Consider the following 18,431-nt stretch of genomic DNA (forward strand, 5'->3'; position numbering starts at 1 on the left):
AAAAAAAAGATTCCTTTCTCTGTCTTAAACAGAACAAATACAAATTTAATCAAACAAAATAAAGAGTTTACTGTCAGAAAAAAAAAACAAAAAAACCCCCCCAAAAAAAACCAACAAAAAAAAACAAGGTACTGCTTTTTAGGTACTGCTTGCCAAGGCCAGTGTCTCTTTTCCCAAAAGCCATACTATCCCAAACTCTAGCTCAGCAGAGAGGATCTTCCTGGTACTTACCGGGTATCTAACCAATAATCGCCCTGTGGGAACATCCAATTATCATCAACATTGAGAGACAAGGCAAGATACAGTTGGAGATTAACTATAAAATCTGCAAGATCAGCACAGACATTGGCACCATGGTGCAGTAGGCTGATCCTCCACCTGCAGTGCTGGCATCTCATGTGGGCACCATTTCATGTCCTGGCTGCTTCACTTCCAATTCTGCTCCCTGATTAGGCTGTTGGGAAAGCAGCAGAGAATGGCTCAGGCTGTTGGGTCCCTGTAATCACATGGGAGACAGAGGGTCCTGGTTCCTCATAGGCTCAGCTGCAGCCATGCAGCTACTTGAGGAGGGAACCAGTGGATGATTTCATTCTCTGTAACTCTTTCAAAAAAAAAAAAAAAATAAGTTTTTTCTTTAAATTTCAGAATCAGGGCCTGGCGCATTAGCCCTTAGAGACTAAATCCTTGCCTTGAATGTACCAGGATTACATATGGGCACCAGTTCGTGTCCAGGCAGTCCCACTTCCCATCCAGTTCCCTGCTTGTGGCTTAGGAAAGCAAATGAGGATGGCTCAAAGACTTGGGATCCTGTCCCTCGTGGGAGACCCAGAAGTTCCCAGCTTCAGGTCAGCTCAGTTCCGTTGTTGTGGCCACCTGGGCAGTGAATTATTGATCAGAAGATCTTTCTATCTCTCCTCTGTATATCTGACTTTCCAATTAAAAAAATAAATTGTAGAGTCAGTGATGTATGCTCATTTATGTAACTTATGGAAACGCTTTTTTTCAACATTTAAAACTCAGAGAAAGGCCCAGCACAGTAGCTTAGTAGGTGAAGTCCTCGACTTGCAATCGCAGGATCCCATATGGGTGCTATTTCATATCTTGGCTGCTCCACTTCCATCCAGCTCCCTGCTTGTGGCCTGGGTGGAAAAGCAGTCGAAGATGGCCCAAAGCCTTGGGACCCTGGACCTACGTGGAAGATGTGGAAGAAGCTCCTGGCTGCTGGCTTCAGATTGGCTTAGCTCTGGCCATTATGGCCACTTGGGGAGTAAATCAGCAAAGGAAGATCTTTTTCACTGTATCTCCTTCTGTCTTTCCAATTAAAAAAAGAAAAACCATCAGGGAAAACTCACATGGACATGCAGGCCAGTCCCAGAGCACATGTTGCAGAACTGGGCCACCTAAGCTGCCAACTCTTGGGTAATTATGGAGACCATGCTCAGACACAAGGCAGCCAGCTCATCTAAGCCAGAAGAGGACACCAAGTAGCAAATCAAAAGACAAACTGAGCAACATGGCCAGGCTCTATGGCAAGTACATGCATCTGTGGGCACACTGAGGTAGACAAGCACAGCCAACAGGCCTTAGATTTTCTCACTTTTGGTATAAGGCGACAACATCTCAGAACTGAGGACCACTCAAGTAACACCCTTGGCACATCCTTGCCTGTTATCAGTGCCTCAGGCCAACATCAAATGACTATCTCCATCCCCAGACAGTCTGACAGCAAGGAGCAATGTACCCCCACTCCAACACAGACACAGGAGAAAAAGATAAAACATTTACGTCAATCATCTGTCCCAAACCCTATCTTCTCTTCAGCCTAGTGGCCCCCTCCCTCTTGTAATCAACAGCAAAATAAATATAAAATCAGAAAGAATATGCACTATTGACTAGAATCATCCTGTCGGCAATAGATCTCAAAGTTTACTTGTCCAATCAGAAACGTTCCCTTTGACTGATAACTCCACATTTTGTTCTCTTTCTACTCCCCTCAACCTCTAAAAGTTATAATTATACTCTATTTCCAGAATTTCTGCCTAATGAAAAAAAAAAAATTCAAGGGAGCTGGGGTCAGGATTCTGAAACACTTGATTAAACCAGGTAACAAAATTCTTTTTTTTTTTTTAAGTTAATTTTTTATTTTTATTACAAAGTCAGATATACAGAGAAGGAGAGAGAGAGAGGAAGTGGAGCTGCCGGGATTAGAACCGGCGCCCATATGGGATCCTGGCAAGTTCAAGGAGAGGATCTTAGCCATTAGGCCACACCGCCAGGCCCTGGGTAACAAAATTCTTATAAATAACACCAGAGACTCCAGCACCAACTGGTGCCCTGGAGGACCAGCATAGGTGCAGGCTAGGCTAGGTCTCTGCCCCAACTGAGCCATGTGTGATCTGTGCCTGGGTGTGGACAAGCCTTGACTGGGCTAAAACATCCAACAGGAAGAACCTGAACCCATCTATCCCACTCCTAGGAATATACCCAAAAGAAATTAAAACTACATATGAGAAGGGGAATTTTAATCCTATATTTACAGCAAAACAATCTATAATAGCAAAGACATGGAAACAACCCAGATGCCCATCCAAAGAGGAGTGGCTACATCTACTCCATGGAATATTATTCAGCCATTAAGAAGAATGAAATCATACAATTTGCAACTAGATGGTCCTAACTAGAGACCATTATTCTCAGTGAAATAAGTCAATCACAAAAACAGAAATACTATGTTTTCTCTAATATAAGGAATCCATCATGCAAATTGGAATATATTGGTGGAGCAATGGAAACTACCACATCCAGATGTGAAGACACAATGCAACGTACATCTCTGCCTCCAAACAAAAGATGGACTCCCAATGAAAGTGCTGGATATATCTAGACAATGGGATGATGGACTGTCTGTACCAGCAATGTCAGGGAACACTTAAATAGCGAACTAATGGAACTGTAATTTCCAGGTGCACATGGAGCATATGGCAGTCTATCAGAATGTAAAGGACACCTGGTACCACAACAGAGGACAGGACAGAGGACAAATCAATCATCTACCCCAGCCATGTGTTGGCAGTCAAAATCTGGGCAAGTGGAGACGCTTAGGTGGACTATGTCAGCCAGCTGAGTCCGGAGAGATTTCATTGTGCTTGGAATGGTGAAACTGGCAGCAATTCAGAACTGTTGAACTATCAAAACCACTGAAGCAATGCCCTCAGAGCATGCCCCACGTGGAGAACCCTGGGATGGGTGGGAGGCTGGGTGGAGCTTCTCCCTTTATCTTCCCCCTTACCCCATACAGAAAAAAAATAATAATAATAATGTGGAAACTATGGTCTAACCCACTTTCCAGTAGCCCATGACCCTTTGTGCCCTAACAATTATGTAAAGATTATCAAAATAGGGCCCGGCGCAGTGACCTAGCGGCTAAAGTCCACGCCCTGAAAGCGATGGGATCCCACATGGTCACCGGTTCTAATCGCAGCAGCCCCGCTTCCCATTCAGCTTCCTGCTTGTGGCCTGGGAAAGCAGTCCAGAACAATGCCCAAAGCCTTGGGACCCTACAACCGCATGGTAGATCCGGGATAGCTCCTGGCTCCTGGCTTCAGATTGGCGCAGTACTGGCCATTGTGGTCACTTGGGGAGTGAATCATCGGACGGAAGATCTTTCTCTCCTCCTCTTTTCTCTCTGTGTATCTGACTTTGCAATAAAAATAAATAAATCTTCAAAAAGTAAAATAAAGATGATCAAAATAAAGTAACAATTTTAAAAAGTATTATAAATAATACCAGAGAGCCTGGCTAAATCCTTGCTTTGCACTCTCAGGGATTCCATATGGGTCCCAGCTGCCCAACTTCCCATGCAGTTCCCTGCCTGTGGCCTGGGGAAACAGCAGAGGTGGCACAAGGCCTTGGGACTCTGCACCCATGAGGGAGACCTGGAAAGAGGCTCCTGGCTCTGGATTGCCTCAGCCCCAGCTGTTGTGGCCGCTTGGGGAGTGAACAATCAGACAGAAGATCTTCCTCTCTATCTCTCCTACTCTCTGTATAACTGACTTTCCAATAAAAAGAAATAAATAAAAAAAACCCAAAATATATTTCAATCTTTTTGTGAATTCTTAAATCTTTAAAAAAAAAGTGGCTGTCTCTCTGAGGATGGATGATACAGAGCTATTTCACCATCCTAAAAAATAATCTTATAAAACTATTCCAATTAATAAGTGAAAACTACATAATCAAAAAGTCACTATTTGTGAGGCCGGTGTTCATAAAATAACAACTGTTAAAGCTGCCACCTGTGATGAAAACATTGCACGTGGGTACTGATTTAAGTGCCAGCTGCACTACTTCCCATCTAGCTCCCTGCTGGTAGCCTGGGGGAAAAAAGCAAGGGCCAACCCAAGTATCTGGGCCCCTGTCACTCTCGCAGGAGACCTGGATGAAGTTCTTGGTTCCTTTGTGGCCATTTGGGGAGTCAATCAGCAGACGGAAGATCTGTCTCTCCTTCAAACAACTAAATACAAAAACAGATAAATAGATAGGGGAGGAGGGAGGCGGGGAGGGAGGGAAGTGAACCAGTGTTGAAAGATGTTTCCCTTAACTCTTTCAAATAAATATACAAAGGAGGAGAAACAGAGGAAGATCTTCCATCAGATGATTCACTCCCAAAATGGCCGCACTGGCCAAAGCTGAGCTGATCTGAACCCAGCAGTCAGGACCTCTTCCAGGTCTCCCATGCAGGTGCAGGGTTCTTAGGCTTTGGGCTATCATCCTCTACTGCTTTCCCAGGCCACCAGCAGGGAGCTGGATGGGAAGTGGAGCAGCTGGGACAAGAACTGGTGCCCCTATGGGATCTCAGCACATGCTAGGTAAGCACTTTAGCCTCTTCAGTAGTTCGGAGATGTGCTGATATCATTGCTCCACAGATAAGAAAATCTTTCCGAGGTTGATTGGCTGGCATAGTCTACCTCTAAGTCTCCTTTGGTCCAGAAATTTGCTGTTAAGTTTCACTGGGGTAATTGATCGATTTGTTCTGACCTCAATCCTCACCAAACCAATGGATACTGCAGCCAGTCCACCCCTGCCCAGTACACGCTCAACCTTAATGTACCACAGGGGGATCTGCAGTCCAGAGTGACCCCCCAATAACCCTCACTGGACTAGCCCCTGGCCCCACCAGCTCTGGTTCCTGCGCCTGCCAACACGTGCAGTGGACTGGTTCAGCCTGCCTCACATCCCATTGAGATCTCTGTATCATTGGGCATTGAAGCCTAACTCAACCCAACCAACTACATCCTCCAGCACACACTCATGCCAGGGGTGCCACTGCCTTTCCAGCCAAGCCCACCCCCAGTCCTGGTTCTCACGCTCACCAGCAGCTGTTGCAGCCCATGAGAGAAATGCCCACAAGCCCTCACCTGGACCCATTCCACATCCTGAATCTTGCATCCTCCAGGTGGTTTTGTGGTCTAGCTTGACATAACTTGCCTCCAGTCCCAGCACTTGTCAGCTGATGCCACGGCAAAACCCAACCTGCCTACAATTATTCTGGCTCATGCCTATACCAGTGCATACAATCGTTAGCCAGTCTTCTAACTCTTGTAGTTTTATAATATATAACTAAAATGGTGTATTCGGTTGATCTTTCCCAGATTTGTTGATATATAACATTCATCATATTTTTTACACATAATCTTTCCTTTAGATTTAAACAAATTTATATCCATACACAAATACATTCATATTCAAACCCAAACAAGTATGATTCTGATGGGTCTGTAAGTATTAATCTCTACATATAATTTTCTTTTTAAAGATTTGTTTTTTGGGCCCACCACAGTAGCTTATGGCGAAAGTCCTTGCCTCATACACACCAGTATTCCATACAGGCCCTGGTTTTAATCCTGGCAGCCCTGCTTCCCATCCAGCTCCCTGCTTGTGGCCTGGAAAGCAGTTGAGGATGGCCCAAAGCTCCTGTGTGGGAGACCCAGAAGAGTCTCCTGGCTCCTGGCTTTGGACTGGTTCAGCTCTGGCCATTGTGGCCACTTGGAAACAAGTGAATCAGCAGATAGAAAATCTTCCTCTCTATCTCTCCGCTTCTCTGAATATTTGACTTTCCAATAAAAATAAACAAATCTTTTAAAAACACACTTATTTTTATTGGAAAGGCAGATTTACAGAGAGAAGCAGACAGAAAGATTTTCCATCCGCTGGTTCACTTCCCAAGTGGCTACAATGACCAGGGCTGGGCTAGGCCAAAGCCACGAGATTCAAGGGCTCCCACAAGGGTGGCTGAGGCCCAAACTTTACAGCACTTAGGCCATCTCTGCTTTTCCAAAACCACCTGTAGGTAGCTGGATCATAATTAGAGCAGTCAGGAAAAGAACATATAACCTATATGGCATGATGGCGATACATGGGTCAGTATTACCATTTTTTAACACCAGCCCCAATAACAGATTTTTTAAGCAAATTTCCTCCAACACAGAGCACCTCCTTGTTAAGAATTAATTCACTTAAGGACTAGTGCTGTGGGATAGCGGGAAGCATCAGAATCATCAGCTCCCTTTTAAAGGCCTGCAAAAGCAGTAGAGCATGGTCCAAGTACTTGGAACCCTGGACCCATGTGGGCGAGTCATGGGACCGGTCCATCCCTAACCATCATGAACCACAATGGGTAAAGTGTAATTAATCTCTATAATTTGGACACATCTAATACACATTTATCATGAAAAAGTACCATTTTGGGCTAACATTCTACCAAGATTCTACTTTAACAAAAAGTATATTTGCAGCAATTATTCACCATGAATATTCTAGTGAATTTTGACACATTAAATGGATTAGAACACCTGGAAAAGTACATTTTTGTAAGAGTTTCTGCACTATATTTTCTTTATCTTCATGGAACCACATTAGTGAAGGCTGCTACACTGCTGACAGGTAGTAGCAAACCGCTCATGTTCTTCATTACTGCAGTTCAAGAAATCTCAACCATTCCCTTAATTGTGTTTAATTGCAAAAGAAGTCCTACACAAAGATTCTAATTTGCTATATTAGCCACATAACCAAGATTTCACTCATAATTAATTTTTATCTAAACCTTCAGTTACCAAGAACATTCTATCTAATTAAGCAACCTGGCAATTAAATAAAATATCAGTTAAAAAAAAAACTCAAAATGAATTTGGATACCCAAAGGGCAAAGCACAACTGGAGAAACCAAACAGTCCAAACAATGAGTCCCAAGTCTACAACTATGTTCTAGACAACAAACTGAATCATCTGAGGTTTGAGGTGAAAATTAAACAATAGCAATTTCTTGAAACTGCATGCAGAATTGAGGGTTGTAATTCTCAAGGGATTCAACCCCCAAAAACACTATTCCTGCAAAATCATTAGATAATTCAAAGACCCAATAGTAGTTTTAAAATATTTCTATTTACTTATTCTTACTAATTTGAAAGACAGAGAAAGAAACAGTATTCACTCCCCAATCTCCTCTGTTGGTACTAGGGTGCTCCAAGCAAAAACAAAACACCAAAAAGTCTATCCAGCTCTCCCAATGTGAGTGGCAAGGACTCAAGTACTTAGGGTCACCATCTGCTGCCTCCCAGGGTACTTGGAAGCAAGAAGTTATAATCTGAAGTGGAATACCCCCTCGCCCCTCCAACAGCATAGTGACAAAATGGATTGAGTCACTGGTTGTGACTAGGGCATCCCATATCAGAGTGTCAATTTGAGACCTGGCTGTTCTATTTCAGATCCAGGTTCATAAGGCACCTTGAAAAGCAGCAGGAGATGGCTGAAGCGCTTGGGAACTGTCATTCACATAGGAGAGACCCAGATGGAGTTCTAGGATCCTCTGTGAAGCCTGGCACAGTCCAGATGGCTATGGTCATTTGGGGAGTAAACCAGTGGATGGAAGATCCTTCTCCCTCTCTCTACAACTCTGCCTTTTAAAAAAAATAAATCTTTAAAAATAAACACATAATAACACATTTGAACCAGGACTTGAACCCAGGCATACTAAAATGTGATGCAGGAGTCCCATGTGGCATCTTTATTGCCACACCAAATGCTTGTCTCTGGCATTTCTTGAGCGCTCAAAAATTAAATGTGCATATAGACCCATTACTTCATTTGGTCTTAACAAATAAGGTAGTTTAGAGGGGGGTCAGGAATTGTAGTGTGGTTTAAACCACTGCCTGCATTGCCAGTGAAAATTAACTCTCTGCTAATGAGGGGTCTGAAACAGTAGCAGAAGATGGCTCAAGTGCTTGCCCCATGACACCCACAAGACACCTAGGCCGAGTTCTGGGCTCTTGGCTTCCAGCTGAACAAATCCAAGACACTGCTGCCACTAAAACCTGAGGATGAAAAATTCTCTCAACACGGGTTAAAGCAGGAAATGAGAAACTGCTCACTTACTAGCTCTTGCAATCTGTGCACTCTAAGTGTCACTCTGCCTGCCAAATAAATAAATCTAAAAAGTAAAAACAATAAAAGAAAGTATTTTAAAGGTTTCCTTAATATAATACTAAAAATGCCTGGGCCAGCACTGCCACCATGATATCAGTATCTCGTATCAGAGTGTCACTTCAGTTTCATTTACTAGCACTGATTTGTTTTCAAAGTTATGTATTTAATTATCTGGCAGAGTGGCAAAGAATCTTCTCTACCTGCTGATTCACTACCCACATGGCTGCCACAACCACAGCTGGGTCAGGCCAAGGTCAGGATCTAGGAACTCCATTTTGGTGTCCCACATAGGTGGCAGAGATCCAAACACATGGGCCATCACAGGTGACTTTATTAGGTACAGTAGAAAGGAGTTGTTGAACAGATGTGGCACTCAGACATGGGATGTTGGAATCACAAGCAGAAGCCTAACCAGCTGTGCTACAATGCCAAGCCAAAAACTCTTTTGTCTTGATTTTTGTTTTAAAGATTTATTTAGGGCCCGGCAGTAGCCTAGCAAGTAAAGTCCTCAACTGTCACGCACTGGGATCCCATATATGGGCGTCAGTTCTAATACCAGTGGCCCAGCTTTCGATCCAGTTCCCACTGGGACCCTGCACTGGCGAGGACCCTAGAAGAGTCTCAGGGCTCCTGGCTTCAGATCAGCGCAGTTCTGGCTGTTGTGGTCGTTTGAGGAATGAATAGACAGACAGAAAGATCTTCCTCTCTGTCTCTCCTCCTCGCTGTATATCTGACATTCCAATATGAATAAATACATCTTTTTCTAAAAAAGATTTATTTACTTACCTATTTGCATAGGATTTATTTGTTTTTATACTAATCTCAAATTTACACAAGGACAAGGAAAGACAAAGATCTTCCGTCCACTGGTTCACTCCCTAAGTGGCTGCAATGCATGAAACTTAACCAACCTGGACCCAGGAGCCAGGAGTTCTTCCAGGTCTCCCATGCAGGTGCAGGGTTCTAAGGCTTTAGACCATCCTTCATTGCTTTCCCAGGCCACAAGCAATGAGCTAGATGGGAAGTGGAGCAGCTGGGACAAGAACTGGCAACCATATGGGATCTAGTGCATGAAGGGTGAAGATTTAGCCACTAGGTTATGGTGCCAGGCCCAGTTTTATTAATTTGTAAAGATTTACTCTATTTTTTAATTGAAAAGGCAGACATACAGAGAGAAGGAGAGAGAGAGAGAGGAAGATCTTCCATCTGCAGATTCACTCCCCAAGTAGGCCGCAACAGCCATTCTGAAGTCAGGAGCCAGGAGCCTCTTCTGGGTCTCCCACGCGGGTGCAGGGTCCCAAGGCTTTGGGCCGTCCTCCTCTGCTTTCCCAGGCCACAAGCAGGGAGCTGGATGGGAAGTGGAATAGCCAAGACACAAACCAGCATCGAGATGGTATCCCAGCGTGTCCAAGGAAAGGTCTTTAGTCACTGGCTACTACGCCAGGTCCTATTAATTTTTATTGAGAAGGCAGATCAAGTTTATGAAGAGACAGAAAGATCTCCCATCAGATGTTTCAATCCCCAAATGACTGCAATAGCTGGAGTTAATCCAATACGAAGCCAGGATCCTCCTCCGGGTCTCCCATGTGGGTGAGGGTCCCAAGGCTTCGGCCATTCTTGTCTGCTTTCCCAAGCCAGAAGCAGGGAGCTAGAAGAGGAGAGCAACTGACATGCACCAGCACCCATACGGAATCCTAGTACAAGCAAGGTGAGAATTTAGCCATTGAGCCATCATTCCAGACCCCCCAGAACTATATATTTTTTTAAATATTTATTTTCATTGGAAAGTCAGATATACAGAGAGGAGAGAGAGGAAAATCTTTCATCCGCTGATTCACTTCCAAGTGGCCACAAGGGCAGCAGCTGAGCCTATTTAAAGCCAGGAGCCAGAAGCTTCCTCTGGGTCCTCCACAAAGGTAGAGGGTTCCAAGCCCCTGGGCCATCCTCCAATGTTCTCCCAGGTCACTGGCAGGGAAGCTAGACAGGAATTGGAGCAGCCAGGATTAGAACCATCGCCCATATGGAATCCTGGTGCATGAACGCAAGGACTTTAGCCAGTAGGACACCACATCAGGCCCTTTTTATTTATTTATTTGCTTATAAAGATTTTTTTTATTGCAAAGTCATATAGAGAGAGAGAGCTGAGGAGAAAGAGAGAGGAAGTGGCGCTGCCAGGATTAGAACCGGCGCCCATGAGGGATCCCAGCGCATTCAAGGCAAGGATTTAGCTGCTAGACCAACTTGCCGGACCCAAATAAATTTTTTTTAATTAAATAAAAAGTAAAAGAAAAGAGCAATTGCTTTCTCATTCTGTAATGTAAGGATCCAGGAAGTCACTTGTAAGCCTGAAGAGAGGCTTCAGCAGAACTCAGTCATGAAGCATGCTGATCTCAGATTCCCAGCCTCTAAACCACCTATGATACTTTGTCAGAGCAGCCTAAACTATAGAAAGCACGTTTTCATATTTGCAACTAAAACAAATCAAGTAATCCTATTTAATAGACCATTACTTTCCATCTTCAATACATGTTCCATTATCTACATTTTCCAATTTTCTCATGAAAGATCATTTAAAATATCAAGTAGATATTAAAAAAAAAAAGTGAAGGCAAAATGCCCTTGAGGCTCCTAAAAGTTAAGAGGAAAAAAAAAACATAAAAATTTTAGGAAAAAAAAACGGGGGGTAACTGTTATGGCACAGCATGTTGAAACTATAACGCATGACAGGAGCCTGGTCCTAGTCCCAAATATGTAGTGCTTCCCATCCAGGTCCTGCTAATGAGCCACTCCTACAAACTTGAATGACTTCCTGGCTTTTAGCCTCTAGCTATTACTAGGCTTTTATAGAATTAACCAGCAAACTAACTCTCTGTCTCTTCCTACCCTTCAATCACTCTGCCTTTCAAAACACAATTTTCTTTAAGATTTATTAATTTTTATTGAAAAGGCAAATCTACCAGAGACAAGGAAAGACAGAGAGATATTCCATCTGCTGGTTCACTTCCCAAGTGGACGCAACTGCAGGAGATGAACTAATCTGAAGCCAGGAGCCTCCTCTGGGTCTCCCACCTGTAGCATTCACAAGATTTAGCCAGAACCATCCCACCCAGCCTTAAATTAATACATCTTTAAAAAAAAAACAATAAAGGTGGGCCCAGTGTGGTGGCTTAGTGGTTAAATCCTCACCTTGTAACCATCGGGATGCCACATGGGCACAATTCTTGTCCTAGCTGCACTCCACTTCCCATTAAGCTCCCTGCTTGTGGCCTGGGAAAGAACAGGACGGCCCAAAGCCTTGGGACCCTGCACCCACATGGGAGACCCAGAGGAGACTCCTGACTCCTGGCCCAAGTGTTTGGGATTCTGCACCTGTGTAAGAGACCTGGAAGAAACTCCTGGCTTCAGATCAGTTCAGCACAGGCTGTTGCAGCCATTTGCCATTTGGGGAGTGAACCAGCAAACAAAAGCTCTCCGTTTCTCCCTCAGGAGACTGAAGTCCTCTTTCTCTGTTTCTACCTCTTATACTAACATTCCAAGTAAAATAAATTTTTCTTAAATAAACATGAAAACGATAAAAAATAGTTGGGGAGTTGGAGTTATGGGATGCAGTTAAAGCAGCCAACTGTAATGCCAACATCCCACATGATCACTAGTTCAAGTCCCAGTTGTTCCACTTCTCATCCAGTTTCCTTTTAGCGTGACAGCCAGCCAGCGTGCTTGAGATACTATCACCTACACATGGAAGACAGACTAAGCCCAAGCTCGTGGCTTCAGCCTGCTCTAGTCCTAGCTACTGCAGCCACTTTCAGGAGGGGAAACATCTCTGTCTCTCCTACCTCTCTATAACTCTGCCTTTCAAATAAATGTCATAAACACTCAAAACAATTAAAACAAATTAAAAGGCTCATATAACCGCTGTAACACACAAAAGCATGACTTTCATAATTCTTTTTTTTTTTTTTAAGATTTATTTTATTTTGGGCCTGGCGCAATTAGCGTAGTGGCTAAAGTCCTTGCTTGCCTGTGCTGGGATCCCATATGGTCGCCGGTTCTAACCCCAGTAGCCCTGCTTCCCATCCAGCTTCCTGCCTGTGGATTGGGAAAGCAATAGAGGATGACTCAAAGCCTTGGGACCCTGCACCCATGTGGGAGACCTGGAAGAGGCTCCTGGCTCCTGGCTTCAGATAGGCTCAACTCCAGCCATGGTGGCAATGTGGGGAGTGAATCATCAGATGGAAGATCTCCCTCTCTGTCTCTTCCTCCTCTGGATATATCTGCCTTTGCAATCAAAATAAACTTTAAAACAAACAAACAAAAGCATTATGGAGCTAACCGCCTGGGTTAGATGCCAGAGCTATCCGATTCAGCTTCCTGCTAGTGCAGACCCTGGGAGCCTAAGGGGATGGCCCAAGGGATTGGATTCCTGTAACCCACGTGGAAGATATAAATTGAAGCAAGGAAGGAATGGGATGAGGGATGGGAACTGATTGTTACCATGGTTACTGGAAGAAGGAGGAGCTTGCTTCCAGCCTGGTATATCACTAACCTCAGGCTACAACCCAGAAGGGATGGCAGATTTCTGGCACACCCCTCCTGCTTCAGCTTCAAAGTCAAGGAGGGTCTTCCTGCTTCATATTTCCTCTGTAGCTCTCTCCTTCACACTACTGGGGAAGGGAAGCCTGTGACCGTGGTACCCTGGAATTAAGGCCATCTAAATTCTTTTCCATGCTTAGCTGATGTGTTCCTTTCCCTGGTGGTCTGCAGCTTTAACAGGAACACTCACAATTTATCTCTCAGCCTCTCATATAAATCTTTCAAAAAATATTAAAGAATTACAGTCATGAGATGGAGTACACTATAATCTAAACAACACTGCCCGTTTCTTTGAGTGGAGAGGGCAAATGAGGTAGAAAGTAGATACTTTATTCTAGAATAAATGAAACATAACAATATTCATATTCCCTTACTTAAAAATACTAGTGGGCCGAGTTTGGGAGCCTAGAGAATAAAGTCCTTGCATTGCATGTTCTGGGATCCCATATGGGCGCCAGTTCTAATCCCAGCAGCCTGGCTTCCCATCCAGCTCCCTGCTTGTGGCCTGGGAAAGCCTGCGAGGACGGGCCAAAGCTTTGGGACCCTGCATTCACATGGGAGACCCCGAAGAGGTTCCTGGCTTCAGATAGTCTCAGCTCTGACCATTGCAGAAACTTGGGGATTGAATCATCTGACGGAAGATCTTTCTGTCTCTCCTCCTCTGTATATCTGACTTTGCAATAAAAATAAAAAGACAATGAAGTTCAAGTTAAAAGAAAAATAGTAAGTCAATGCTTAAAAGCTGATAGAGTGGTCTCATTAAGGAAAACCAAGTTTTCTAATCTTTCTAAATTACCAGGAGTCTTCTAAAAATGCAATACACCCAGATTGTACTATCTTAGATTACTGAAGTCAAAAAAACTCCCAAATGCAATATTTTAAGTTATTGCTATCATTACACATATTATGAAAGAGGTACTTACATTCTGACTCTAGATTCATTGTTTCCTTGCTTTTGGTGAATAATGCAGCAGTTCCAATGAGTTTCTATACCAAAGACCCTCCTCTCAGTTATGATCAATCATATCAGCAGAAAATGGACATGATAGTCCATTTAAAGGAAACGGAGTGAACTTTTTAAAAAGTCTTCATTAGAGCCCAGCGTGGCAGACTAGTGGCTGGAGTCCTCATCTTGCACTCCCAGGGTCCCATATGGGCGCTTGTTCTAATTCAGGCAGCCCAGCTTTCCATCCAGCTCCCAGCCTGGGAAAGCAATCAAAGATGGCCCAAAGCTGTCCATGGACCCTGCACCCGCTTGGGAGACCTGGAGGAAGTGGAGGAAGCTCAAGGCTCCTGGCTCCTGTCTTCGGATCAGATCAGCTCCATTCACTGAGGGTGTTTGGGGAGTGAGTCAGAGGATGGAGGATCTTTCTGTCTCTCCTCCTCTCTGTATATCTAACTTTCCAATAAAAATGAAATAATTCTTTAAGAAAGTCTTCATTAACCGTTGAGTTGAGCTATTACTTGAGCTTCCAGTGACAAGAAAATCCCGATTTGTTCTACAGTATCAAAATAAATACACAAAGTTCTCAGTGTGCTAAGCAATCCCCTACGCTTTTTTGTTGAGTAATTTTTAATCCCTAAGGAAAATTCAAAGTGACAAATAAATTAGAATAAATCAGGCAAAAAGATAACAAACCTAAAAATTAATATAGTACAGAGAATAGAAGAAACCACTTTTACAACCATTTCCCTTAATGCTGAAAACCACACAGACTAGAGACATTAAATAAACAAATGCAAGAGAAATCAAAAATGAATGTTTGAGGAATAGTACAAATCTCATAACTCTCCCAAGTAGATCTCATAATGTCAACTATATTTCATGGTGATAAAGGTGAGCTATAAACCTATTAGTAGGTAAAAGTTAGGAAGATCACTTCATGAGAAAGTTAAAGAAATCACTGGAAATCTCACTGCCTTCAGAAATAGTTATGTTTAAAAAAAAAAGTTTAACCTGAAAATGAATCATACAAAATGTTTAAGGACTAAAATTTGTTAGGAAAAATACTGGTAGGGAAAACTGTCAACTTCCACAGCTATCAAACACACCAAAAAAGCCTTGTTTTAAGACAAGAATGTCTTAATGTGGAATAAAGAAACAATGGTTTTTAATCTATCCCCTATGATATACTTCTTACCAGGCAAAATAAAACCTGTTTAAGAATTTTCATTTTTGTGGAAATTATTAAAACTAAAAACAAATATCTAGAAATTCAGCATAATAAAACAAACATTAAAGCATTCTTTTTAAACAGGACTGAAAATAAGCATTTGGTTTAAATCAATATAATCAATAGAGAAGCCTTCCATACTACCTATTTCAAATTGAGAGGATTTTCTACACACACTTCTTTCCCAATTACTGATGCAAAAATATACCATTTGCAATACTTTATCTCCTCTCCTATCCAATTTTTAACATACTGTATTGCAGCAATGCCAGTCTAACAAGTACCCATTTACTCCAATCATTAGTTATCCACCAAAAAATGACATTTTGGAAATAAAAATGTATTCTACTAACTTCAGGTGCCTATTTTTCTACTACTTGGTTAGAAAAGTTTTCACACAAATTCCATCTTGTGCAACTCATTTTTCCAGTATATACTGGAATAAAAACTTTTAACAACAGACAACAATCTTTTCCAATTTGTCACTGTCACTTGCACCTTTTCTCAGCAATTTTAAAAATCTACTTGTATATTGATCACCACCCGCCCCCCCAAAAAAGAGAAGCAATCAACTGGTACGGGTACTGTTCTTACATAATACTCCAAAAATGTGCTTTTCAAAGACTAGCACAGGCTTGAATATTAAACATTTCCATATTAATCCCATTTCCTACAAAGTTGACCTAATTTCACATCTGAAATTGAGGTTTCCACCTTTAGAAGCACAGAAAACAAGAGTTAAGTAATTGGGTAGTCCTAAAAATACACATCACAACTACATGACTAAGATACTCATTTAAAACTGGTGCCAAGATAACCCCTCCCTTCAAAACAAACTAAAATTGACTCACTGGCCTATTTTTTTTTTTTTGGTGGAAATAAAAAAATTAAATGCATTCCTAAACACTATTTCCTCTCTGTTTCCAGCATTTTTATGAATCAAGTCTTCAATCTATGATTACACTCTGCACAAAGGCTAAAGTAAAAATATAGCCAACTCAGTATCTGGAAGTTATCTGCCTTGGGGTTAAAAGCAAACAAACAAACAAGATCACTGGATTCTGGGAATAATAACCACTGTCTTAAAATCATGGAAATCAAAACAAACAAAAAAAGAAACAATGTCTCTGGTCCCACCCACAGAAATCCCCTCACCTGGACCACAACACTTCTCTGGGAGACAACCCCATTTGCTAACTAAGCAATCACCTGAGCAAAAGCTTTCAATTTTGTCTCCCCGAGGTGGGAAACCACCTATCTCCCTAAAAAACATGTTGCACCCTCTGGATAGTTCTACACGTGGGGGGGGAAGGCCTAGATGAGGACAAAGGGCATTTAGAAAGAACACTGACCGAGATAAACGGAGAGTGAGGACAGAAAAGGAGCAAAATTAAAGTTCCCAGAAATGAATAGCGGTTAAAAAAAAAAACCACGCAGCCCCACCCCCCTCAACTTTTCTTTCTTAATCACCTCTAGGGTCCCGGTCTTCCTTATCTCCCACTGGAACGCAAAGTTAGAACCATCACTGCCCAACAAACGCTCAAAATGTCAGGGCACTGGCAACCTCGGGAATGACAGGCCGATGCCCCTCCCCCACCTCACCCCCCAAAAAAGAAAAGTCCAATCCAGTCAGTGCAGGTCACCCTGCCCTCTGGGGCACTTCCAGCTGCGCTAGGGAGGGCTCCGATGGGAGGACGAGTAGGGAAGGCTGCAACCCCACCACCACCACCACCTCTTCCCCGTCCTTTACCCCCTCGGCTGGGAAGCAAACAAAGACTGGGCCTCCTCCTCCTCCTCCTCCGGGAGCCACGACCCCAGTCCGAGAGAGGCTTGCCTCTCTCCCGGTGTAGTCCGGCCTCCCTCCCCTAACCGCCATGACAAAGAAAAGGCCCCCGGTGAGCAAGGCCTTCTGGCCTCCACGGATGGGGGAGGCAGCCGCCGAGGTGAGGAGCCCCCTCCCTCGGCCGCGCTCACACGCCGGGCCCCGAAAACAAGCCGGGAGCGGCGTGGAAGCCGAGGCCCGGGGCCCGCACGGACAGGCCGGGGGAAGGGAGTACCTTGAAGTAGCCGCCTTCGTAGAGGGTGTTGGGGGGTCCGAAGATGGCCACCTCCCAGTTGTAGAGGTCCGACTCATCCACCAGGGTGATCCGGAAGCCCTCCACCGGTTCCTCCTGCAGGGATTTCAGCTCCAGCATCAGGGCCTTCTGCGAGCTGGTCATCTGCTGCTGGGCCATCGCGGCGGCGGCCGTGCGGGCCGGGGCCCCAGTCCTCACGCACCGGCCGGGCCCGACCAGGCCCCTCCCCTCCGCTCGCCCTCGAGCCGGGCCGCACACACACACGGCGGGCCGGATCAGGCCTCGCTCGGCCCGCGGGCCCGCCCGGGGTCCTCCTCACACGCGACGCGGGCTGGGCCGGGCCCTCCTCTTCACACTCCGGCCGGATGGGGGCAGGGGGTGAGGGAGTTAGGGGAATTCGCTCCCGCGTCCGGGCCTCCCCCCCCCACCCCCGGAGGGGGCAACTTGTGGCGGCGGTGGCGGTGGCGGTGGCGGTGGCGGTGGTGGCGGCGGCGGCGGCGGTGCTGGTGGTGGTGTGGGGTGGGGGGTGGCGAAGAGAAGGTGGCGGCGGAGGGCCGGCGATGGTAAAGGGGAAGGGGCCGCGCCGGCCCGGGAGCGCCGCGCTCGCTCGCCCTCTCGTTCTCCTCGGGGGCCGCCGGGGCCGGGAGGGCGCGCGGGGCCGGAGGGGGCGGGGGTCTTGCGGCGGCGGCGGCGGCTGCGCGGGGGGAGGGGCGGAGGAGCAGAGCGAGAGCGCCTCGCGCCGCGGGAGCGACGGAGCTGAGACGGAGGGAGGGCGAGAGGGAGGGCGAGAGGTAGGAGGGGCGCGCGCCGGGAGGGGGACGGCTCTCGGCGGCGGGCGGCCCGACGCGCGTGCGCGCGCCCCTCCCTCCCGGCCCGCCTCGCCCTCCTCCTCTTCCTCCCACTTCCCCGCCTTCTCCCCAGCAGGCCGGAGGGCTGGCGGCGCTTTGTGACGCCGGCGTGTGTCCCCCCCCCCAACCCCCGCCCTTAAAGGGCCGCACGGCCGTGGAGGGCCGAGGGCGGGGCGCGGTGAGGTCGCCTAGGCCTGAAAGGACTTTTGGACGGCGCCCCACCGCAGGCGTGTCCCGGAAGAGGGCTCGGGTTCTGGAGCCCG

General features: G+C 45.4%; 1 protein-coding gene across 1 annotated transcript in view; it reads right to left on the reverse strand.

Annotated features, from left to right (window-relative positions):
• Positions 1-17,703, reverse strand: part of UBE2R2 (ubiquitin conjugating enzyme E2 R2) — a 51,078-nt gene extending 33,375 nt beyond the window's left edge. Inside the window, exon 1 of the mRNA XM_004581042.2 lies at positions 17,303-17,703. Within this exon, the coding sequence (XP_004581099.2) occupies positions 17,303-17,479 (177 nt within the window). The 5' untranslated portion in view covers positions 17,480-17,703. The remainder of the gene's footprint in view (positions 1-17,302) is intronic.
• Between the last annotated feature and the right edge of the window lie 728 nt (positions 17,704-18,431).

Source organism: Ochotona princeps, chromosome 14 (genome assembly GCF_030435755.1).
Source record: "Ochotona princeps isolate mOchPri1 chromosome 14, mOchPri1.hap1, whole genome shotgun sequence".
Lineage (NCBI taxonomy): Eukaryota > Metazoa > Chordata > Mammalia > Lagomorpha > Ochotonidae > Ochotona > Ochotona princeps.